Source organism: Telopea speciosissima, chromosome 11, assembly GCF_018873765.1.
Source record: "Telopea speciosissima isolate NSW1024214 ecotype Mountain lineage chromosome 11, Tspe_v1, whole genome shotgun sequence".
Taxonomy (NCBI): domain Eukaryota; kingdom Viridiplantae; phylum Streptophyta; class Magnoliopsida; order Proteales; family Proteaceae; genus Telopea; species Telopea speciosissima.
The window spans coordinates 55,899,524-55,924,749 of NC_057926.1; the positions used below are offsets into that span (position 1 = coordinate 55,899,524).

The window sequence follows — 25,226 nt, forward strand, 5'->3', positions numbered from 1 at the left end:
CACTTGTCACACACATTTGATATTCAGGGTGCCTCCACACTGGATAACATTGATGAGTGGAACTGGAAGTTAACCATGCTTATTCGCAATAAAGATGAACAAGAGGTGGTGTCAAGGGAGAAAAAGGACCGACGTGATTTTGAGAAACTTGCGGCATTGGCTAACAGAATGGGTTTATATAGGTATATCAGACAGCATTAAGTACTCTTATTATGTTTTGTGTTATTTTCTGTGTACTGATCCTAAAATAACATTAAATTCTGGCAGCCGTCAATATGAAAAGGTTGTTGTCTTCAGCAAGCTCCCACTGCCAAACTACAGATCTGACCTAGATGCTAAGCGGCCACAGAGGGAGGTAATCGCCTGTAACTTAGCAACATAAGTGTCTGTCATTATTGTTTTGATTTTAATGTTTAATTAATATGGGAAAGAAATGGCTGGCTTCTGGTTGAGTGCCACTATAAAACTTATGTTGATTTGAGTTCCTTACATTATTTTCCGTAAAAATTTTCCGAGTTGGTACAAGGGAATTAGAATTTGTGCAGTTTTATGATTTTCTTGTCTATTCATCATTAATTTTTTCCCCCAGTGAAGTTGTTGATTAATTTTCTCACTGGATTTTCATGGATTGACAGGTGACTATATCCTTTGGTTTGCAACGAAGAGTTGACGCTCAACTTAGAGAATACCTTTCCCAAAAGCCTATGAGTGGGGAAACTTTTTCAAATGTACCTTTTTCAAGATCAAGCAGCAGTGGCAGTATTGCAGCTGATGAAGGGTTTTTTGAGCAACCAGAGTCCCAAAGGCCAACTAGTGTCGTCATGGAGAAGATCCTTAGACGGAGAAGCTTGCAACTTCGTAATCAGCAACAAGCTTGGCAGGTCTAGTTTGCATTGACATTGACATTTTTCAAAGAGCGCATTCTTCTTCTTCCTGTCAATAGTTATTAAACTGTCATCTTGTGGGGCTGTTATTGCTTTTCCTTTGTTATCATGCCTTGGCATTGTTATGGGCTTCAGTTTTATATTAGGTGGAGTACTTTATGTATTCTAGATTGCAAACTTCTGCATAGTTTGGTCAATTCATATCCACTGTCAGATGGTCCATCAAAATAGTTCCCCTATAAAAATTAGGGTAAATTACACGTCACCCCCTGGTTTTCAAACGAAACTCAGATCACCCCCTCTACAGTAACGGTGTTAGTTATTGGTTTGAAAGGACTATTTTACCCTTGTACTAAAACATTAGAATTAAATTTACAATACTACCGTTCCTTCATCTTCAACATTGGTCAAGGGTAGTTTAGGGATTTAAATTTATTTAACTGGTTGACATCATCATTTAATAGCATAAAACTAACGGTAGGGACTAATTTGTCATATTGGGGTCTAAACCAGGGGGTGATCTGAGTTTCATTTGAAAACCAGGGGGTGACATATAATTAACCCTAAAAATTAATAGCTTAAGAATGGAGTGTAAAATACTGAGGGAATTGAAGCTAATTCATTTCAAACTTTGGATTATCATTGTGCTAGAACTGTCTCATTTGCTCGATTGATATTGCTTTCTGATGATGGGAAGCTGTATTTTCAGTTATTTAGTAGTTAACTGGTTCTTGAAATTTGGCATGACCAAAACATGCAGTTTTTGTCTGCACATTAACCTGTTTATATGTTCATGCCTTTTCTTTCTCCTCCTACTTTATTTTACCTTAAATGAGTATTCTTTTATATTTGAGAATCTGTGGAAGTAATTGACAGTTCAGCTCCTCTTATTGGTCTGACAGTCATTATACTGAGACTTGATAATTATCTGGTAAAATTGCAGCTGATTTTTGAACCTCTTTTATTGGTCGGACAGTCATTATAATGAGACTTGATAATTATCTGGTCAAATTGCAGCTGATTTTCGAACCTTGTGCTTAAATCACATCAGAATCAATTTGCTTCTGGTTCTTTCTTTCCTAAGATTATGATCTTGATATAAGTATTCAGCCATGTGGAGGGTAGAAACCAAAGTTGCACATCTGAACCTGTAAATTTTTTTTTTAAAAAAAAAATTGAGAAATGCGAACTAAAGAGATGCTCAAAATGTCTTCTGTTTTTAAGCATAAGTATCAAATTGTAGTCAAATCTGGAAGCACTTAATTATCCTCATCAAACACTACTTGTGAATGGGAAAAAACTATCCAGAGGAAAAAGGAACTAAAAAAACCTATTAAAACTGAAGCGTTACTATAATTGAACTAAAGTTGGGATTTCTGAAGTTTAATTTAACCTCATAATTCTACCTATCAATTTTGGCATATTCTGGTTCATTAGACTGAAACAGAGAGAGCTGTATTGATTTGGCTGCAATAGGTATGAGAGTAACCATAATCGCTACTACTGCTGCTTTCTAGTTCTTCCTCTTTTAGATCTGTTTCTTATGGCTTTATAATGCTCTGCTAACTCTTCTACACCAGATCTTTTTCTCCCCCATTTTAATCAGTACTGGTTATACTAAATAGACTAAACAAAGGAAAATGTACAAAAAAAAGGAAAGAGGAATCAGGAATTCAGTTGCCCCTCAAAACAGTAAATGAGATGGCTTCATCCAAATAAAAAATGCTTGAAAGCTCATATCGCCAATGAAACTATATCCTATCCCCTCAAAATATGCCTTGTGATATGACTTCTATTATTGAAAATTGAATCTTTATACAGGTCAAATCCCAAAAATAAATCCCATGAAACTGTGAAAAGTCTCTGATGCAGCAACCCATTGTAGCATTTTGGAGTACAAATGTACATTTCCAACCGTACTTGGGTGTTTAATCCATGGTTTTCTTGCCTTATTTGTAAGTAATGCTAAAATAATCTTGTTGTTTATTCCATGTTTGGGCAAAAGTCAAATGTCCCTTTGAGTGACCACAATCCAAAACATCCAGTAATGTAGAATTGATTCCTGATGAGATTTATGTACCTTGATTAACTACAAGCAACAAATGCCAAAGTTTTGTGTGGCCTTAACATTTATTGTTTACCGTTGTGATGAATTTGAGGGTAAAAATGTTTTTTTTTTCTTTCATTAAAGTGACTTGGGAGATATTAGCAACTAGTGTTATGTAGTAGATGTATGAATCATTCTTGCAAATCCATCACATAATTGTTTTATTGTTTGGTTATCTTCTATATTTATTGCTGATGTGACTGCTTGTGGCTTTATAGGAATCTCCGGAGGGTCAAAAAATGTTAGAGTTTCGTCGAAGTCTCCCTGCTTATAAAGAAAGGGATGCCTTATTAGCAGTCATCTCACAGAATCAGGTTTTTATTACTTTTTTCCTCTTAATAATTGAGTATATCAAATTCTAACTTTTTGACTGGCACATTATTGTTATTTTATAATTTTATTTTCATTTGTTAGCATTTGAGCATTGATTCTTGGTTGTTCCAATTTATTTGTGCTGCTTTGAGACTTTAGGTATCTTTACTCGTTACCATTATCAGGAATCAATCATGGAGAAAAAATCTTAGTTGACTTCCCTTGTCTTGTTAAAAATTAATCTGAAGGAAGCCCCTGCCTAGATCATCCACCTACTTGCTTCCTCATCATTGTTGATCTTCTTATTTATGAATGAAGCATAACAATTGGAATTGTCACTCTCAGTATCTCTTGATCAGCAATCTTAACAATTCCATTTCTCCTCGTATTTTTTACTAAAAATTGCACCCATTGTATATTTTAACTCGGTCTTGATGACTTCACTAGTGTCATGAACTGAAAATATATCAGCATAGCATACACAATGAGACTTTGTCCTATGTGTCTAGTCAACTTTGACCTCTGTTTATGCCATTGTTGATAGCTCCAAGGATTGTATTTTTAGTTGCAACAATATACCAAATTGAAAAAGGCTTCTCTGCAATCAACACAATGATATTCACTGGGTACCCTATTGTAGGCTTTCCCTAAGTGAATAGCTTAGTCCCTAAATCTTATTTGCACAAGTCCAAACTGATTTTCTTATACCCTTGTTTTGTTTCTTTATTTATTTTCAGTGTTTCCTACTATGGTTGAATTTCATTCAACTGCCATTCAAGTAGTAGGTTGTTCCCATTTTGGTATGTCTTAACTGTGTTTCGCTCTTTCAGTTTTCTTTCTCCGTTTTTCTTTTTAAAATATATGCTTCTAATGTTGCTATTGCTGGAAAACTATTATAATTTTTTTTGGGGTAAATTACACGTCACCCCCTGGTTTTCAAATCATACTCAGATCACCCCCTGGTTTAGACCCCAATATGACAAATTAATCCCTACCGTTAGTTTTATGCTGTTAAGTGATGATGTCAGCCAGTTAAATAAATTTAAATCCCTAAACTACCCTTGACCAATGTTGAAGATGAAGGAAGGGTAGTATTGTAAATTTATTCTGATGTTTTAGTACAAGGGTAAAATAGTCTTTTCACACCAATTACTAACAGAAGACTAACACCGTTACTGGAGAAGGGGTGATTTGAGTTTTTTCAAAAACCAGGGGGTGATCTGAGTTTCGTTTGAAAACCAGGGGGTGAGGTGTAATTTACCCATTTTTTTTTTTAAAGTTAGAGCTGTGTATAAGTGATTGTGCAAGTGCCATTGGATTAACATTGTTGTATGACTAATATTTTCATCTATTTTATTGAGCTGCATGTAACGATGTTTGGTGTCTTTATGATGATTCTACAGGTTGTTGTCATCTCAGGTGAAACTGGGTGTGGTAAGACGACTCAGCTTCCGCAATACATTTTGGAATCTGAAATAGAAGCTGCTCGTGGAGCCAGCTGTAGCATTATTTGTACTCAGCCTAGACGAATATCTGCTATGAGTGTGTCTGAAAGAGTTGCACAAGAAAGAGGGGAGAAATTGGGAGAATCTGTGAGTTTCACGTTGAATGTTTCTTAGTCTCTTGCATCAGGAAATTCTGTGTGTTAGCCCTCAAGAAATATTTTTTAGGAAAAGCTCTCAATTTCTTCATTTTTTCTTGTAAAAAGGTTGGTTATAAAGTACGGCTAGAGGGGGTAAAAGGGAGGGATACTCGCCTGCTCTTCTGCACCACAGGGATCTTGCTGAGAAGATTGTTGGTTGATAGAAATTTGAAAGGTGTAACTCATGTTATCGTGGATGAGATTCATGAGCGTGGAATGAATGAAGGTAATCTTAATCTTGATTCATTTATCTCCCCCACTCCCAGGCAAAAAAAAATTGTTTAATTAATTCAGGTTTTGTTCTTGCATACCCAAAATATGTATTCTTACCTTCATTTGCATTGATTGCAGATTTTCTGCTTATTGTTCTAAAAGAACTTCTCCCTCGCCGGCCAGAATTGAGATTGATTTTGATGAGTGCAACGCTGAATGCTGAGCTTTTCTCATCCTATTTTGGTGGGGCTCCAATGGTACACATACCAGTAAGTTCCAGATTCTTCTAATCACTGGCAAAGAAGCAACTGACGTTTAATTATCATTTATTTATGTTACAAGTTTCCACTAATGATAGATTTGATGCAAATAATGGAGGTCTGTTATGCTAGTCAAGCATGAACCTGTATTATATTTCCCTCCTTTTGAAGGTTAATTAGCCATTTTTTTATCCTTGATTTTACATCTATCAGGTTTTGATTCATAGGATTTCTATTACTGTGATATTTGTCAAAGATACCTCATTTCTACTCAGATGCTCAAACTTTATAACCTCGGTTTCTATCTTGCCGTTCATGCGTAGCTTCTGCCTGTACATCTGTCTGTTGTTGCTTATATTAGAGGGTCTGTAGTTTGTAATTCTATGTTAAACAATGGAATATCACTTGGATGTTTCTTCCCTCTTCCTTTTTCTAAGTACCTGTGTTGTAGGTGATGCAGGCCCATCAGTCATGATAATGTCAGGAAATCATGTAGGATTAATGATCCTCCCTGCAGAAGAGTTCCAACTCATCTAGCCTTTTGGCATGAATAAGTGGAAAGAATAAGCTTATATTAGGCCTGGCCATTTGGGGTCGTGTCTGGGTCTTGGGCTTTTTATTCATAGATTTAAGTTGTAATGGGATGGTTTTTAAGGCCCAGTAATGGAATAAGAAGTGCAGATTAATATACTCCACACAAAATTAGTAGTTATTTTTTAATTTGTTATGCTTAGTCTTACCTAGGAGTTGGAGAAATAAGGTTCTTGTTTGAGGATAATTTCTGTTAATTGTAGGATTTAAGTATATGTACATACCTAACCATTGGATTTCAGCAAATAGTTACTGGAATTTTATGAAGTATATTTACTGAGAATCTGGGTCATGACTAGGTGATTCAATTTTTTTTTGCTTGCTGCTGTTTTCTTCTTGGTTCGCTCATGGTAAATCTTGCATTTCATGAATTTTCTGCATTTTGGGTCAGTCTTAGCTATCTGGTTTTGGTTTTGCATAAATTCTATGAACTTGGGTACAAGTTCTGCACACAAATTCGTGCGTTGGACGATGAGACCAGCTTCAGATTTTATCCTAGTTCATCATCTGTCCAGGATACTGCAACACATATTTTCAATGTCATATCCATCCCAGTGGCATCTTTGCTGCCCTATTAACCCAAGCCCTATTCGAATAATACTGAGGCCTTAAAACTTCTTTGGCTTACAAATGTCCTTCCTCTCCAATTACGTAAAACTTTTTTTCTGTTCCCTTTCCTGCCCAAAGAAAACCCTTTGCAGACATCATCAGTATTCATTACACCTATCTGTGTATTCTTCTTAGATTGGCTTTCTACTTTGAAGTTGCACAAAGATTTGGATATTTTTCTTGATACTGTTCAGGAGTACTGGCTCGTCAAGGTAGTGAATGGTGGAAAAGGACTAAGTAGAACCTCTTTAAATATCAGTGTGTTAAGATTGTGGTGATTGATTGTTTACCTATTTAAGTCTTCTATTTCATTTGAACTTAGATTAGCATGGATTTTGGCCTAGTTATCCCAGTGTCTGATATGAAAAGTTATTATGACTTTAGAAGTTGTCAGCCTAATTTATATAGAGTATGGGGATATCTGTGGCAGTGTATAATTGTTGTTAAACTTTGTTGAGTGCTGATTTCTTGAACTTTTACAATCTAATAATAAGAGGCTTCCTGTGCAGATGCCAGACTATTTCTTACCATTTTTTTTACCGGGATTGTGTTGATTTATATTTATTGGATTTCTGATCTATTTTCAGGGTTTTACATACCCAGTTCGAGCTCATTTTCTTGAGAATGTTCTTGAAATTACTGGGTATAGATTGACTCCATATAACCAAATTGATGATTATGGACAAGGCAAGATGTGGAAGATGCAGAAACAAGCTATCAGAAAGAGGAAGAGCCAAATTGCTTCTGTTGTTGAGGTATCCAGATCTTTTGAGGCTGCATGATTCCATTCTTTTTTGCATGCTTTTATTTCTTTTATTCAACTCTTTAATTCTGTAAACAGGATGCACTTGAAGCTGCTGATTTTAAGGAGCATAGCCTACGGACTCAGGAGTCTGTGTCTTGTTGGAATCCTGATTCTATAGGCTTTAACCTCATAGAAAATGTTCTGTGCCATATTTGTAAAAAAGAGAGATCTGGTGCTATTTTGGTATTTATGACTGGGTGGGATGACATAAACGCTCTGAAGGAGCAACTCCAAACTCATCCACTTTTGGGAGATGCCAGCAGAGTTCTATTGCTTGCTTGCCATGGTTCCATGCCCAGCTCCGAGCAGGTAATTCATACACTTTTCGGATTGATGGACGCCATTTTGTCTTCATTATGAATGTGAATTATCATATTGTGTATATGACAAATGCATTTCGCATCCATTTCTATTTCATGCGCTTCATTCTGTGTGTGTGCCTTTCTCGATACAAATGTATTGATCATCCATTTCTGTAACATTTGCATGGATCCTGTCTCTGTGTGTCTGTGTGTGTGTGTGTGTGCATGCATGTGTATGACAAATGCATTTCCCTTCTTCTTCCAGTTTAGGGGTACCTGTGGTCCAATGTCGATCTCTCTTGTTTATTCCCTTTTCAGTCTCCAATTCTGGGTGTTGTATCCTTAACTTAGAGTGACCCAGCTTGTAGAGTTTGGGGCCAAAATCTTTTCTCAATTGAAAATTCTAGCCAAAGTTTCAGACCTGGTTCCTGAACTTCAGCCCAGTTTTGTTTTAGTCATTTATTGATTATTATTAAAATAAAAACCTGGTTTTTGGGTCTATCAGTGGCTCTTCCTAAGAGGTCTAGGGGTTAGGAACTCAATTGTAAAGTTTCGTTGGATTTGGCTAATTGAGGCTCTATCAACTTGTTTGGAGCTGGTTCTATCATGGAATCAGTTTCAGTTGTGGGATAGCAGAAGACATCAATTTTTATTATTTGCAAACAAGGTCAGATTCCTCCGGTAATTATTTAACCCCTTCCCTTTTCTGCATTCTTTTTTATTTCACCCCACTTCTAAACTCCACAAAAGTCCTTTTCCTAATTATTTACCCACTAGTTCCAGGGTCCTTTACTTCTTCCAATAGGGTCCCAATTGTTTTGAAATTTACGGAATTGCCAATGTTATCTTTGTTTGAGAATTTTTCACTTGGGGTGGGCCCATAGTGACTTTATAAGGTTTTGGAATCCTCGGTAGCAACAATTTGATATCAGAGCCTGTTTAACCATGATAGTTCCCCTCTTCAGGCAGAAGGGAATTTAGGTCATGATGAGGATTCTAGTGTAGTCCATACAGTTACTGGAGCGGAAGCCAACCTCATTTCAGCCGAACTAGTACCTGAACTTAACCTTCCGCAAAAGAGGCTTTTCAAGACAGTTTATGTGACAGGTTTTGGAACAACTTCTCAAGAAGATGCCAATGCTATTCTTCTGAGAATATATATAGAATTTCAGATACTTTTATAATTATTAACTATGTTAAATGGGAGCCGGTATAGTGGCCTGTCTGACCATAGGATGTCAGGTGGTCAGATTGATGCAGTTGCATGTGCATGGCTCCGCCAGCTTGATCCAATCTGAAAACCTAGACCAAGATGAACCTGGCCTAAACTGGGATTCTGGTCCAATAGGTGTTGGTAGGGGTTTATTTATTTATTTATCTAGGGTTATTATGTTATTTTATTTGTTTTTTTTTAATATAAAAATAGCTAACAATAAGAGAGTAGTTTCGGTTTTTGGATTTTATTAGGAACTGCTGCTATTGAACTATCTGGACTCTGAGCAATTTGTTCGATCTCTTGCGTGCCTCCTCCATTCATTTTCAAATTTATGGGTTGGAGTCAATATCCTAGGCAACCCCAACTGCAAATCCGCAGCCTGATAACCAACTGTTAGTGAGAGTTTCTAATTGAAACTCTACTCTACTTTCTCTCTCACCACTTGGGTTTACTTCAGGAAAGTTTTATTGATTTTTAGGTTGTTGATTTGACTGATTGTTGCTTGGGGTTTAGAGGATTGTGTGATAGGAACTCATCCCTGAAATTTCAGTTCGGTTGGAGCCCAAATAAGTAACTTCCTCTCACCTGAATCGAATTGTTCTTACCGCTGGTTTACTGCTCTTAGCGTGAGCTTGAAGAAGGGTAAACTGCTGTATTTACAAAAAACAAATAAGCCCCACACTTGCTATTATTACCAAAAAAATCCTATTCATATTTTTTTTTCCGTTTAAACTCCAACCTGAATCATAATTCCAGAAAGGCCCTTGTTCATGAATTGTAATTACAGTTTGGTCCTTCACTGGTTCATTTACTCTTAAAGTCTTAAGGGCCTGAACTGTTCCAAAGAGTTATGAAATTGCCACTAATTCTTCTATTTATGAATTTCATCATTTTAGTTCACATGTAGTGACCCAAAAATAGGGTTTTGTGACCTGGGGTTCCTCTTTATATTACTGATAAATTTGGGGGTTTGTGCACAGAGGTTAATATTCGAGAAGCCTGAAGATGGTGTGAGGAAAATAGTGCTTGCTACCAACATGGCCGAGACAAGTATCACCATTAATGATGTGGTTTTTGTTGTTGATTGTGGAAAGGCAAAAGAGACATCATATGATGCATTGAATAACACTCCTTGTTTGCTGCCTTCGTGGATTTCTAAGGCCGCTACTCGACAAGTAAGATTATGTTAATGTTAAAGTTTTGATTTGTTTATATGTGATATTGTGTAGTTACAATCGAACGACTTCTGAAACTGTAATCTGGGATTTATTCTTCTGTTGAAGCGAAAGCTTTGTTTCATGCATATATCAATGTGTATCTCATGCCATATTTGTTTATGCAGAAGTTTTGTTTCACTGGATTTTCTTTTTTAAAATTTGTTTGAAATTGGGTATATAAATATGTAAGCTGTTTTTGTCCTTTTGGCAGAGAAGAGGAAGAGCTGGTCGTGTTCAACCTGGCGAGTGTTACCATCTTTATCCCAGATGTGTATATGATGCTTTTTCAGATTATCAATTGCCAGAACTCTTAAGAACACCTTTGCAATCACTTTGTTTGCAAATCAAAAGTTTACAACTTGGAAGCATTTCAGAGTTCCTGTCTAGGGCTTTGCAGTCGCCGGAACTACTATCTGTAAAGTCTAAACTTATATTGTAGTTTGATTCTCCTTCTCCATAAACAAATTCCCCAAACTTGCATGAGAGTATTTTTGTCTCATTATTATCAATTTTTTTACATGCCTCTTGCAGGTTCAAAATGCTATTGAGTATTTGAAAATCATTGGGGCTCTAGATGAGAATGAGAATCTGACAGTCCTAGGTATGAAAGTCTGTCTCCATGTTGATGTGATCAGTCTTAATTTACTTGAACAATATCAAGGTGTTCCTCTTAATTGTATACCAAGAACTTTGAATCATATAAGTCACTTGACAGGACGGCATTTGTCAATGCTTCCGGTGGAACCCAAGCTCGGAAAGATGATTATATTGGGGGCCATGTTCAACTGCCTGGATCCAATATTAATTGTTGTTGCTGGTCTTAGTGCTAGGGATCCATTTTTGGCACCATTTGACAAAAAGGAGGTATGCAAATAGTGTTCTGTTTGGTTGTTCTATATCGCTTAAGATGTCAATCTGATCTTATGCTCATCATCTCTAGTTACTTTTAATTTTGCTTAGATCTCAAGGAATATGATACATAAGGAAAGTAAAAGACTCATAAGCCTCCAAATGTCCCTTCCCCCCTCCCCCCCCCTCCCGGCGGATAATAGACATATCTAAAAAAGGATAAAGAAAAGGGTTGTAGAGGCGGGCCTCCGTTTGCACTTATGTTCCAACAAATAATGACTTCTCCTTGTTCCCATAAAGTTACTAGTAACCCAGTTCCAAAGTTTTTTGTTGAGGCTGCTTCAAAGTTCCAAAATGACCCATAGCCATCTCTTTTCTCAATTTAGATGTCAAACTTAACCTCTGTTAAGGAAATGTTCAATTACTCCAACTTAAATCTGTTACAATTTTTTTTTTAAATTCCTTAATTTAATTTAGGGAGAGGGATGGGTCATTTTGGAACTTAGGCACACTGCATGTGTGCGGTAAGCTAGCGGGTGGCACCAATGGGGGCGCAAGACGGGACATTGTACCAGAGGAGCAGGGGGGAAGTCATTTCAAAAGAGGGAGAAGAGAGAGATAAATACAATGGGTGCTGGCTTATGGTACACCAGCGGTACGCCCAACTGTAAGTACCGTGGTCCTCGGAACGAGGGTTCCTCAGCTTTATGGCGACAAGGATTCGCTTCGATGAATGATGGCATATCGTTCCGACATATCATCATGGGGATTGGGATCATACTTCATAAAGAAATGGAGTCGCCACCTAGGATTAGGGCCTAGGTCTCAATGGGTGTAGCCCCATCCGGGATTAGCGGAAAGGGCTACGTGATTCCATATGGTCTGGTCAAAGATTTAGGATAAGTGGTCAGGTTACGAGAGTGGGAAGGTGTTAGGCACCCACGTCGTCCGGACAAACCGGTCTTTCTACTAGATGCTTGTTTTCGAATATTCTCCCTTAATAATATATCCTATACTAACATGGAAGGCTAAGTTATGATGCATTAATCATGACAAAGAAAGAAAAAAAACATTTACTATGTACACTAAAGCGAGTTACTTTAATTGTCTACATTATGCCAAAAATAATAAGACGGAAAGAAACAGATACCTGTCAAGAAATAAATGAAAATGCACCAAGTACGAAATATGTGATGTTCCACGGCTCAGGTGGAGACAGACGATCAGCTTGCCTCTCTCTTGTCGGACAGAGTAAAGACTATATGAGATGGGTTTCGTTACTCAGACTTCGGGCAGAGCAACGGCTGTATAAGAGATTCTCGTTATCTGTATACAGACAGAATAACGGCCATAAAATGGGACTTTTGTTATCCGTGCACAGACGGGATAACGACTCGGAGGGAATGAAATCGCTCTCTACCTGGTTGGGTAATCGACGGATCTACCCGTACCTTTAAAATCTTGCTCAAAAGAAAAGGGAATCGGGGCAAAAAAGGGTTGGATCTTGCACTAGGAGGATCTCCCTGCCCGAAAATCCATGAAAAACAAGGGAGGGGGACCCTCTTATTTATAGGGGAGGGGAACCCCTTCATGGGCCTGGAGGGCCCACCACGGCGCCGTGGTGAAATCCCCCTGGCGGAGTGATTTTGTACTTAGTTGCTGTGGGGGACCTCCACAGGGCCGTGGGGGACTGTCCACAGTGCCGTGGTCAGTGAGGTTCCTCCTTTTTCCACTTTTTGGGCCAAAATGGGCTTTTTTGGTGTTTGGGCCCATGGGCCCTGTCTTTTTGGGTTTTTTCCTCCCTTTTGACTCTTCAGAAAATTTTCTGTCTGGGGGCTTTGTGTTTAGGGAAAGTGAGCAGTACTTTATTCAGCATTTGGTAAAAGGGTCTTATAAGTCATTTTAGGGAAGTTAGGGTGATTTGGCTTAGATGTAGAGACAAGAGTCCTTCTTGAGAGAGATACCGATGTCTGTCCGTGTCTTGTTGTCATCATCGTCGGGGGGTGACAAAATTCAGTGTCTACACCGACATTTTTCCTTTATTTTAAAGTGACTTTTTTCCACTAGTAGGAACCTGGAACCCATATTTTTGTTTTAGGAGGCAGCTGTAGGAAAAATCTATTTAACAAGGCGGCCCCTGACTTTTATCCTTCTTCTTTTCTTTTCTTTGGGGTAGGTGCGGGCTCTAGTCAGATGGTGCTGTCTACTCAATTGATTGCAGTCATCTAGTTATTGTTCAACATTTTTTTCCCTTGTTAAATTGTTAGTACTTGTTGAATCTTCACCTACTATGTAATTTAGTCCTAGGTAGCAAGGAGACCTGCTAGGAACCAAAGCTTCAGGATCTGCTACGAACAGGCAGTCCAAATAGGGCAGAAATAGGTTATAGGTCAAAATTAGGGTTAGGTTAGGATTTGAGGGTATGGTAAGTGATGGAATCTAGGGTTTATAGTGGGGATTAAGGCAGGGGGTTCAGGTCGAGTTCTCTAGGGGGTAGAAAGTGACACTCGGCCAAGGTTTGAAGGGCAGGTGATGGCTGGATGTTGCTGGAATGAAATTAGGGTTTTTGGGTTTTATTGGAATCGATGGAAGTTAGGGTTTTGATGATGGAAAGGGGAACTGATCTGGATCGAGTGGAGGGGATGTCTTGAGGGAGCTGTGGTTTGAATTTGGAAGGATTCAGATGGAGGGTTAGGTCTGTGAGTGAAGTAGGCTATGGGAATTTGAAGAAAATAAATGGGGAAAATTAGGGTTGGGCTGTAGAGGGTTTAGAAGAAGAGATATGGGGTTGGGGTTGGGGTTGGGGTTGGGGATGGCTCAAACTTACTTGTAAATGCAGTGAACAATTGAAAGCAGCAGAACCTTGAGTAAAAATTGAACCTTGAAGAAGAGAACTTGAAGGAAAGCTTGTACGAACCACCCGGGCTTCACACTACAAGGTGTCGATTGGATCACACACCAATCCCACCTTGCTTTGATCACACACAAAGCAGTCTTCACACGGGAAGAGAAGCAGCAGCTTACAAAACAGAGTTTTACTTTTCAAAAAGTGGAGAATGAATGTGCTCCACAAATTTCATTAACTTAAATAGGCTTAATAGCCTCAAGGTTCTAAGACTCGGGTCTCGGTGGCATCTCGGCCAAGCCAGAAACCGAGTCGAGTCGAGATCTCGACGAGTTGCTGCATTTTTTTTTTTTTGGACTCGGACCCCCAACTCGGTGGGTTTTACACATATTTTGGGTCTGAAACTTGGTATCCAGCCTATTTTAGGCCATTTAAACACAATGGCATGCCCAGATTTGCCAAAAAACAAGTCCAAATATGAGTTTTACTTTGGAATCCTACAAATAGGTGATGATTCTTGGGCTGTTGGAGTTGAATCTTCACTTTTGCACTTGAATCTCACTTCAAACAATGCAATCCACCCAAGATTTGAAAGAAAGAGGAAGAAATTTGAGGGAGAGAGTTGTTTGAGTGTTTTCCCCTTTGTTTAGAGAGCTATGGACAGAACTATTGACATTTCCGAGTTCTGTCCATTGCCCTCTTTTAATAAAAATGGGCACATGGGTCAAATGGGCAATTAAAATGGGTAAAAACCATGTTCTAACCCGATACCGAGATCTTGGCGAGATATTGAACTTTTAAAACTAAAAAAAAAACTGGAAAAAATGTGTACCGAGACAATACCAAGATCTCGCCGCGAAAGTGTAATTTAGAATGCGTATGGCATCTCGTCTTGGGATCTCACGAAACCGAGAAACTCGGTGAGATCTCGCGAGTTCTCAAACCATGAATAGCCTTACTCCTACTCAGCTTAGGAGTCTAAAGGACCCCTAGCCGACTTAACTAAACCTACACTCCTTTCTAATTCGTGGGAGTATGGATACACCACTAACAATACTAATATTACTACTTGGACAGCAGTTTCCTATTCTTCTTCTTCTTGCGCATGCAGTGCTTCAGCTCTGAATCACTGTCGTATCTACTGTTTTCTGATGTATACACTTACACTCCCATATTCATAAAAAGATAAACAAAAAGATATTTATGACATTCTGTTTTGATTCATATCCAGTGGAACAAAGTAATCAATCCCCCCTTCCTTACTTGGGGAGGGGGGGTGTGAATCAGTGACAAACACTTCAGTGCTCTCTCTCTCTCTCACATTCTTCAGTAATCATGTACTTGGTTTGGTGTTATGCTAACATAGAAAAAAGAAAAAATCCACAAAATCCCTATTAGTAGACCATGAATAAGAGAATCTTTGTATGGAGATGTATGAATCCTCTAGTTATGTTTTTGCAGCTTGCAGAGTCTGCAAGAGCCCAGTTTTATGCTCGGGATTACAGTGACCATCTTGCTCTTGTTCGAGCCTATGAGGGCTGGAGAAATGCTGAAAGAGAGCAATCTGGATATGAGTACTGCTGGAAGAATTTCCTCTCTGCACAGACGCTAAAAGCTATCGATTCCCTTAGGAGGCAGTTCTTTTCTTTGCTCAAGGATATTGGTCTGGTTGATGACAACACAGACAGCTGTAATGCATGGAGCCATGATAAGCACCTCGTCCGAGCAGTCATCTGTGCGGGTCTGTTTCCTGGGATTTGTTCAGTTGTGGTTAGTCATTCTGCTCCTTTGTTTTACAGTTTATTAACTTCCATTTTCATTTTTTGAACATTTTTGTCTTTAGTACTTGTGTTCAAAATGATCTTGATGCTTTCTCCCTTTTTCTTTCTTGAAATTCTTCCCCCTCCCCTCAAAAAATAAAAAAGGAAAAAAACTTTTTGATTTTCTGTTAGCAAGGTTTTTTTGAGGACTTTGTGAAGCCCTTTTCTGTTTTTCCTTGTCATTCTTTCATTGAAATGGTAGACATTGTTCCTCTCATGCCAAACATGATTTACTTTAGAGCACTGATATTAATCTCTCTCTTTCTCTCTCCCCCCCCCCCCCCCAGAACAAGGAAAAGTCTATATCATTGAAGACAATGGAGGATGGCCAGGTCCTTCTGTACTCGGTAAAGATCTGGCCTTAATTTGGTGGTTTTGATGGTTTTCGTTCAGTATCCCTGGTTCATGCACCCGGTCTTCTGTTTCTTGTCTTTCTAATTGTGTGCATTTTCATATTCATAATTGCCTAGAACACGGCCAATGCCCGGGAATTGAAAATTCCATACCCCTGGCTAGTTTTCAATGAGAAGGTGAAAGTAAACTCAGTTTTCCTCCGGGATTCAACAGCTGTATCTGATTCGGTGGTTCTTCTCTTTGGGGGAAACATCTCTCGAGGGGGACTCGTAAGTATTTCGTACACCTTATATGCTCACTTTACTATTGTTAGTATTTTTCCTCACCTTTTCTTACTCCTTGAAGATTTCTGTTTAACTGAAAATTTCATCAATTTTTTACAGGATGGACACCTGAAAATGTTGGGAGGAGACTTGGAGTTCTTCATGAAACCTGCATTAGCTGATACATATCTAAACCTGAAGAGAGAGCTTGATGAACTAATTCAAAATAAAGTATGTGTAACCTTGTGTCAAAGCTGAGAGTGCATCATTTGAACATCCATTCATGCTAGATTTGAAACATGTTTTTCAGTAAAACGAAGTTAAAAATTTTTGGTGCCTTTGTTCTCTTGAAAATTATTAAAAGCAAGCTTGCTGTCTTTCTCACTCCGAAAAATTTACCTTGTTGTACAGCTTCTGAATCCCAAGATGCAGAATCGTACCCATGAGGAGCTCCTATCAGCAGTGCGGTTACTGATCTCAGAAGACCGATGCGAAGGAAGGTTTGTCTTTGGCCGCCAGGTCTTAACACCTTCAAAGATTACTGCAATGTCACCGCCACGGATGTTTTCACAGAAAGGAGGTGGGCCTGGAGGTGATAATTCCAAGAGCCAGCTGCAGACATTGTTAACCCGGGCTGGACATGAAGCGCCTACATACAAGACAAAACCACTGAAGGGCAACCAGTTCCGGACTACTGTGGAATTTAATGGAATGCAGTTTTTGGGGAACCCTTGTCAGAATAAGAAGCTTGCAGAGAAGGATGCTGCAGCTGAGGCTTTGAAATGGTTAACGGGTGGGAACCGATCAGATCGAGGAGACATTGACAATATGTCAATGCTGCTGAAGAAAAGCAAGAAGAAACATAACAGGAGAACTTAATGCTGTGGTTCAAGTGTAGAGATAAGTGGCAGTTCAGGGGTTGGAATAATTCTATCTATTTTTTTGCCATGAAGGAGCATGGATGCATATTGATACTTGGTATACTTGGCATGGGGCCTGAGGTCTTTGCACATGGAGTGAAGCCAACCTGACAGCATGCAGGTCTTTGCACATGGAGTGAAACCAACCTGACAGCATGCAGGTTATACAATGATAGATCTTGCCCACTTTGTGCTCACATTTTTATGAGGGGTAAGCACTCGCTGTCACAGGGTTGGCCGGGGGGGTGTTATGGTGGAAGAACAAAGAGTTGTGGCACAACAGCAATGGAACCATTAAAATTAGAGAGAGATGGTAAAAATTTGAGGTCAAATTGATATGAACTTGCTTCATAGATGTAGCCATTAAGTTATTAGAACATTTGTATATTAACATTGTTAATTAATTGTAAGCAATAACTCTATGCTTCGTAGCCTCGTCCTTGTCTGAGTGTATACACCCAACATGCATTGCAAACGAAAACAACAGGTACATCTTTTCTGTTGCAATATCAATCATATGTTGGTTTTCTCTGGAATGCTGGACAGGTTGTGACTGTTTTGTTTTGGGTGCAAGTTCATGGCTGGACAATCTGTTAGGTGGATAAATTGAACAGACCCTGGTGTCCCAGCATAAATGGAAAGTGCATCAGACAGGCAGGAAAGACAAATCAATTGCCTGTTGGGCACTCATAAACACCTCTAGGAAACGTGGATCTGACAAGAGTCATGGACCACTCTCTCTTTGAAGTAGTACTGGTAAGTGTCTGTCCTCATCATCTGTAACTTCTCGTCACTAAGTATAGTACTTGGGGAAAGAGACAGGAAATGTAACTTGATGTTTCTAGTGTTCTCTTTTATCTGGCAACTTACCCGACACTAGCGAAGGTTGAGGGGAATCGTTATCCTCTCCTGTTACAGCACGGTGCAGTAGTGCATCGTGCGGTGCTGCAGAGGTTATGTGGCACAGCGGGCCCCACATGGTGCACATGGCCTCTGCAGCCGCCGCACGATGCGTTACAGGCACCGTGCTGTAACAGGAGAGGATAAAAATTCAGGTTGAGGGAGGGAATCTGGACACCTACTTTAACTGCATTCAAGTAGTTCAGGTAATCTGTGATTATGGGTTAAGCGCAAGATAAGACCAGTGATAGTGCCATAGTGGGAACCCCAAAAGAAAATAGCTGTATAGGAGGTTTGTCATTAAGAAGCAGAAGCTTCTATTACTAATGCGGAAGAGGAAGACATAAACTGGGTTGGTAATCCATCAGTATCATTTAATCACAAGAATAGAATAGAAGATAAGTCACGAGGGGATAAGGATGAGATATATAATCAAGAGGATTGAGCAGATAAGCCAACACTGTTCATAAGTTTGATTATTTCTTTCTTGGTGTTTTGATGGTTTGGGTGGTGGTGAGGTCCTAATGGTACTATGAGGATTGAAGGTGGAATACACCATGTGTGGCAGTGTGGGGACTGGGGTGGGCCTCCCTTGTTTTGGGCTTGGATTTAAGCAGGTAAGAAATAAAGGAAAGTGACAGTTTAAAAATGACGATGGAAGTTTTTGTAAGGATCAAATTTTTCTTCACCAATTGTGAAGAGAGAATCTCTTAAGCCACAATATCTGATTAACGCATCATGGTTGATGACGAAAAATTTTCCAAAAAATAAAAAAGAGTAAAATTTTATTATTTAATATGTTAATTTAAAAAGTGTGCAAAACAATAAAAATTCTTGATAATAACATAACAGTAAAAACATATATTTTTTAATTATCGATTAAAAGAACTTTCGAGAATAAAATAAGGGATAATCAATAGAAGATTGAGACTTTAAAATCCATCACTTTGACCAACAACTGCCTAGCTCAGTTGGTGAGCCGTGGTGTGTTTCATGCCCATGCTTACTAGAAGGTCTCGAGTTCGAGTCTCTTGGCTGATACCTTATCCCCTCCCTGGTTCGATCCCCCACCCCCCCCCCCCTCTATACAAAATATATATATAAAGCTTCCAATTCCAAAAAAAAATTCACCACTTTGGTGACAACAAGAAGCGTCCTAAAGTATTAGAACCACCGTTGAAATCTAACCCTTTGTTGAGGCCAATCTAATACATATCCAGATCGGCCCGTATCGATTGGGATCAAACGATGCTCTTGGTTTTCTTTAAAAATTAATTTTTTAATGTTTTTACCTTTGGTGTGTATCGTTACACCAATACAAGATCGGTCAGGAATTGGTATCAACCTTTGGCAATATCGATCCAAGTTGGCCGACACAACCGATGCGAGACCAATACCTAAAACCATGATAACATAGGAATCCAATCACAGGGTTACATCAACTATTGTGAAGAAAAAAAAAACTTCATTTTCCAATTACTATGAAAACAATGTTATTCATAGTATTTGATTGAAAATAAAACTTAGTTATCATATTTGAAATGAATTTAGATTTGAAAAATTGGCCGATCCCAATTCTTCCTGATCTAGATCAGACCGATCCTATTCAATTTCAATCAATTTTACACTGAGAATTGTGACTAATCCAAATTCCTATTCTTGATTTTTAAACCTTAGGTGATTTTTAAGTATAATATTCTTTACAGGGGGAATAGCAGGATGTGTCCAAAAAACCCTAAACACATGGTGGGTGAACGAAATGACCGAACCACCTCCCTAAATGATCGAAATTCCGCCTCATATGTCAGGACGCAACTTGCTCCCAGATGACGGTCCCGAGCAAAGAACATCACCCCGTTTTTTAATTATACGCTCTTTAATCTCAGTTTTCTCATCCTGTTATTTTCCTCACAAATCACTATCAGAAATGAACGTGAGTTCTATTGTGAGATCTGACCACTGTAGTCTCTCTTTCTCTCTCTCTCATGAATGATGAATCTGTCACTTTCACCATAGCCTCAGCAAACATAAAAGAGGAACTGGAAAGAGACTGGACTGGAAGAGGATCTGATACTGGCAGTCTGAGGTATATCCTTATTATAAGTATATTAGTATCCGTACCCATCCAGTACTGCTACTTTTTTACGACCCAACACCCCTCTCTCTCTCTCTCTCTCTCTTAGAAGATTTTGTTTTTGTTTTCCTTTTCCTTCGCTTCTCTTTCTAGGGAGTTATCTTCTTAAACATCTTCAATGTTTTCCAAGTGATCTCTTTATTGCCGTCACTGGCAACAGGAGATGGTCTCCGTCGGTGCCGGCGAGAGCTATCACAAGCAAGCCAGCTTTGGAATCGGGATTGGGATCGACCATGATTCCGATTAGTAGCGGATAATTCACACGATTCGATCCCAACCACGAATCCAATCCATCCCCATCGTTTTCGGCTTACCCCAATTGGTCAAAGTCTCGTGTGGGAATTAACTGATAAAGCTGTTGGCTTATTCAATGAAGCCAAGAGGGCTAGCTAGGCAGACAGGTAACGCATTCCGAGGTGGTCCATGGCCTCCATTCATCTCTGCTGTTTTTGAAAACTCTGATCTTTTTACTCCCCGTGAATGAACAGTGAACTAACCCTTTCCGTTATCTACACGTTTGGTTTGACTTTTTTTATTATTTTTATTCTAGAAAAAAGATCGCCACTCGATCTGCAGCCCACACGTCTTTTGCTTCAGACAAATGGGCACGCATAATGACTGTCGCACCCCTGGAAAGAGAATCCAGCAGTTCCTTTGTACCTATTAAATATTTACAAGAGGAGGAGGGGTATTAATAGAAACAAAAAGGACAAGCATTTATCTCTCACATGCACGTTCACCTGCACGTACGTGCAAATAATCCATTCTCTAGAAAGATGGAAATGACCAGCGGTGCGGAGGTCATTTCGTGCACCCTTCTGTTTGGACACAAGGGTGGTGTGTGTTATGCGATCGGGTGGCGTTCTCTTTCCCTTTTATTTTTTTCCCATGTGTACACTTGTTACGTGTGGATTTTATGCTGATTTAATTTTTTTGTTAAGAGTTGGAATGCCGAAGCAATGTCCAGCTTGAATCTCTCTCTCTCTCTCTCACCCCTTGTGGAAATGACTCTCCTATCCTCTCCATTGGATATAGCCAAAGCTAGCAGCATGCCCAACCCTCTCCTTTTTTTTAAAGAATTTTTTACACAGTACAAAACTTCAAAGGGGTGTCAATTGGTCGGGTCTTGATGGCTAACCTATCAAAAAAAAAAAAAAATTACTAATGACTACAGGAGTATGCATTTACATGGGACTCGTAAGGGTGTCAATTGGTCGGGTCCTGGTCGGTTTTAATCAATCCTTATTAGTTTAAGGCTGCATATCAGTATTGTATTGGGCCTCATAAACTAAGTATAGACATGTTTATATATAGTCGATGGGTTATTGGTTATTTATTTATGGAAAATTTACACATATCACCCCTGAGGTTTGACGAAAGGATATTTTCATCCCCCAGTTTTGGAAAATTCTGCGTACCCCCTGAGGTTTGCAAACGGTAACAAATAAGTCTATTCCGTCAATTCATGACTAACACTGTTAAAAATTAGACTTGAACTGACGAAATTGCCCTTACAAGAAAAAAAAAAAAAAATCACCTGCAACTCATCTTCCCCAATTGATTTTGAGGAAGATGAGTACGTAACCATCTCTAAGCACTTTTCCATCATAAAATTCTAGTTTTATTGCAAAACCATACAAGAGGGATCTCAAATATGAAATTCCGAGTTGCAGTAGTGACGAGGTTGGACGAATGATACGGTGGCAGCCGAATAAGACGATACCTTAATTTCAATTCCACAAATCGCAATTGTGCCCCAAATTGTTTGGTTTGAAAGCAGATAATCTCACCAAACCCATTTTTTACTAGATTCAAAGAACATCAAAGAAGCATTGAAGACTTAACTGACTTAACTTTCCCTGTTTCCTTATGCTTCAGAAGCTTCACGGTTCCAACACCTCTCTCTTTCCACTAATTCAAGTTTTATAACTTCTGTCTTCAATTTTTACCAATTTAATAGATTACAGAGGGGTTGGTGGAAGTAGGATTGAAATTGTCAGTGGATTTTTGAGGAACGGAGTAACTATAGCTATTAGGAAGAATAGGGTTTGTATGGTTTAAAACCCATCTTCTGCCTTCAATTCTCTCTCCCAATCTCTCATTCTCTCAAAAGTCAGAATCTCTCTTCCCAAGTTCCACTGTGTTGTTCTTTGTAGTGATCATGGCGAGTAACGAGGCAGAGCGCAAAGAGGAGGGAGAGGAAGAGGCAATAGAAGTTGCAGCCGATGAAGATGAAGATACAGGAGCTCAGGTTGCTCCAATCGTTAGGCTTGAAGAAGTTGTTGTTACCACTGGAGAGGAAGAAGATGTCCTTTTCGACTTGTAATCACTTCTCTTTCAATGCCCTAGGCTCTGAAAGTTCTCCAGAGGAGATTACGTTTAGGATAAAAAATCTTGCTTCTCCTGGTCGAAAGCCAGATGCTTCGATTGGTATAAAGAAGGGGAAAATCCTTGAGGACTAACTAAGGATAGAGAATCGATAATGTAATTCCCGTGATTTCTCATGGGAACTTGTGGCAGGTTCTCATGGTTTTTATTTTTAATTCCTTGCTCTTCTTGCATATAAAACGATTAAATGATTCATGAAATTTCCTTAATAATTGACAAAATAATTTGCCAATTTCCATCGTGGAAGTTCCATCGGTGATGCAGACGCCGGTAATGGGATGAAAGAGCTGAAAGATGCATTTGATATGTATAAGGATCACATTTCGGCAACTCATCTTCCCCAATCGATTTTGGGGAAGATGAGTTGCAGGTGTTTTTGTTTTTTATTTTTTTTTCTTGTAAGGGCAATTCCGTCAGTTCAAGTCTAATTTTTAACAGTGTTAGTCATGAACTGACGGAATGGACTTATTTGTTACCGTTTACAAACCTTAGGGGGTACACAGAATTTTCCAAAACTGGGGATGAAAATATCCTTTCGTCTAACCTCAGGGGTGATATGTGTAAATTTCCCTTTATTTATTTTGGTGAAAGTGAATTTATTCAAAGGGACAAGGAAAACTACTCATAGATGTCAAATATTGATCTTGAATTCATGAGTGTCCTATCCATCATAGAGAGTGCCCTTTTTTTGAGCTATTAAGCTCCCTTGGAACAAACAAAAAAGTTACAAAAAAGTTACTTGACTCAAAATAAAATTGCGTGAAGATTGTAACTTGTCCACTAATATAGGCCTGATTGATAGGAAAAATTATCCTCTTCAATTCCTTAAAATGTGGTAGTGCGGCAGTGCTAGATGGAGATATTGACACCTGACAATTATCACATCCAACCATCCATATCAATAAGCTCAGATGGTTGAATGCGGCATCTGCCAGATTTCAACATCTCTACCTATCATTACTGCACTGCCACAATCCTGATTGATGGGGATGCTGCCATAGCTTCTACCACCAAAATAACTTGAAAAGGGGTTGGATCAGAGATAGCAAACCGTGGACCTCTGCTTTTTTGGTTGATGACAACCCGTCTGCTCCCCTCTCCCATTTGCTCTTGATCGTATGTTTTAATTGCAAAATTACTAGAATATCCTTATTAAAGTGCATGCAATGCATGATAAATAAAAATATTTAGTGCAAAATTAGGGAGAGTTGCTTCTTCTAAATTACTCTTTTGTTTGACAGTGTGTGTGTCTCATAATTGGAGAATCACTTCTCTTGAATCGGTAGCCAGATTGGTCCTGACCAATTCTGACACAGATCAGATCTGAATTGGTTGGAATCGGTCAGAATTATTAACCTAGTTTTAATATAAGATCAAAGAAGTCGATCTGAACGATCCACCGATCACGAATTTTATAACACTGATTCTGTCATTCTGACCCAGTTCTAAGAATTTGTTTCGAATATTTCACATATACAGTACTCGGTTGGCAAGAGAAGTACAGTATCATTCCCCTTTTACTTTCCCCATGTCTTCTATTCATTTAGGATCCCATTCATTTATTACCATATTTAGACATAGTATGTTACGTTACGCCGTCACCGTTTACTCACGACAGGGTTCTGTGCATCAATTGAGGGAATCCTGAGGGAACATGTTTGGGATATCCGATTTAGTGGAGGATAGATAAGGCTTATAAGCTATGAAAGTTACAATAAAAATTAAAGATTTACAAATTTGGGATGAGATAGGGGCCCTCAATGCAATAATCAAAAAGTTAGAAAACTGAGTTTGGCTTTGGACCACAACCAGGTCAAAGTGGAGTGGGATTGTAATCAATTCCAGGAGATTTTCCTTTTTTTTTTTTTCTCATATGATTCTAACTTTAAATAATGGATCATTCTCAACATTATTTTCTTTCTTTCTTTCTTTTTTTATTTTTTTATTTTTGGGGTAAGGCTCAACATTATTTTCTCAAAATACCTATTCTGTTTTAGTACCTTATGTGTCGGGAGGATCATTACACTGCTACCTTACATTCATTTTTTGTATTAATTTTTTAAAAAGAAAAAAGAATAATGATTTAAAAGGAGAATGTGAAAGGGTGCAAGGTGGAAAAAAATATTCTCCAATTCCCTAAAAGTGCATTTCGGGGTTGAGAGTTTGACATCAGGTGCAACATCCAACGGTGCCGAGTTCCAGAAGAAAGAAAAAAAAAACTGATTCAATCGACTTCGGGCCTTTGGATGTCATGCTTGTAAGGTGTTAACCAACCAACCTCAAACTACATCGCACTCAGTGATCAAGGAATTTGAGAGAATTTTAATTCGTGCAATGTACCTTGTTTGCTCAAAGAACTCTCATACTTTCCTCTCTTTTTTTTTTTTTATTTAAGGGAGAAGGGTAGGGTAAGGGTATCAAAGGGTTGGGCTGGTCGGGTTTTTTAAAACCCCAACCCAACCTTAGGTCAGATTGGGGTATTTTAGCGTAGGCTCAACCTTGTCATACTTAGCCAACCCAGTTCGACTCTGTCAACCCTTAATTTTGGCTATTTTATGGTCAGAATGACTTTGATTGATCCTAGTTGCCTCTCCA

At 38.8% G+C, this 25,226-nt stretch overlaps 1 protein-coding gene across 1 annotated transcript in view; it reads left to right on the forward strand.

The window, feature by feature from the left end:
- Positions 1–17,325, forward strand: part of LOC122645725 (DExH-box ATP-dependent RNA helicase DExH5, mitochondrial-like) — a 40,880-nt gene extending 23,555 nt beyond the window's left edge. The window contains exons 3-20 of the mRNA XM_043839064.1: positions 28–182; positions 268–355; positions 636–881; positions 3,210–3,305; positions 4,707–4,895; positions 5,012–5,171; positions 5,297–5,427; positions 7,206–7,373; positions 7,460–7,732; positions 9,922–10,116; positions 10,370–10,573; positions 10,690–10,759; positions 10,874–11,022; positions 15,314–15,622; positions 15,960–16,019; positions 16,143–16,295; positions 16,410–16,520; positions 16,701–17,325. Coding sequence (XP_043694999.1) covers positions 28–182; positions 268–355; positions 636–881; positions 3,210–3,305; positions 4,707–4,895; positions 5,012–5,171; positions 5,297–5,427; positions 7,206–7,373; positions 7,460–7,732; positions 9,922–10,116; positions 10,370–10,573; positions 10,690–10,759; positions 10,874–11,022; positions 15,314–15,622; positions 15,960–16,019; positions 16,143–16,295; positions 16,410–16,520; positions 16,701–17,168 — 3,225 coding nt within the window. The 3' untranslated portion in view covers positions 17,169–17,325. The remainder of the gene's footprint in view (positions 1–27; positions 183–267; positions 356–635; positions 882–3,209; positions 3,306–4,706; positions 4,896–5,011; positions 5,172–5,296; positions 5,428–7,205; positions 7,374–7,459; positions 7,733–9,921; positions 10,117–10,369; positions 10,574–10,689; positions 10,760–10,873; positions 11,023–15,313; positions 15,623–15,959; positions 16,020–16,142; positions 16,296–16,409; positions 16,521–16,700) is intronic.
- The last annotated feature ends 7,901 nt before the right edge of the window (positions 17,326–25,226 follow it).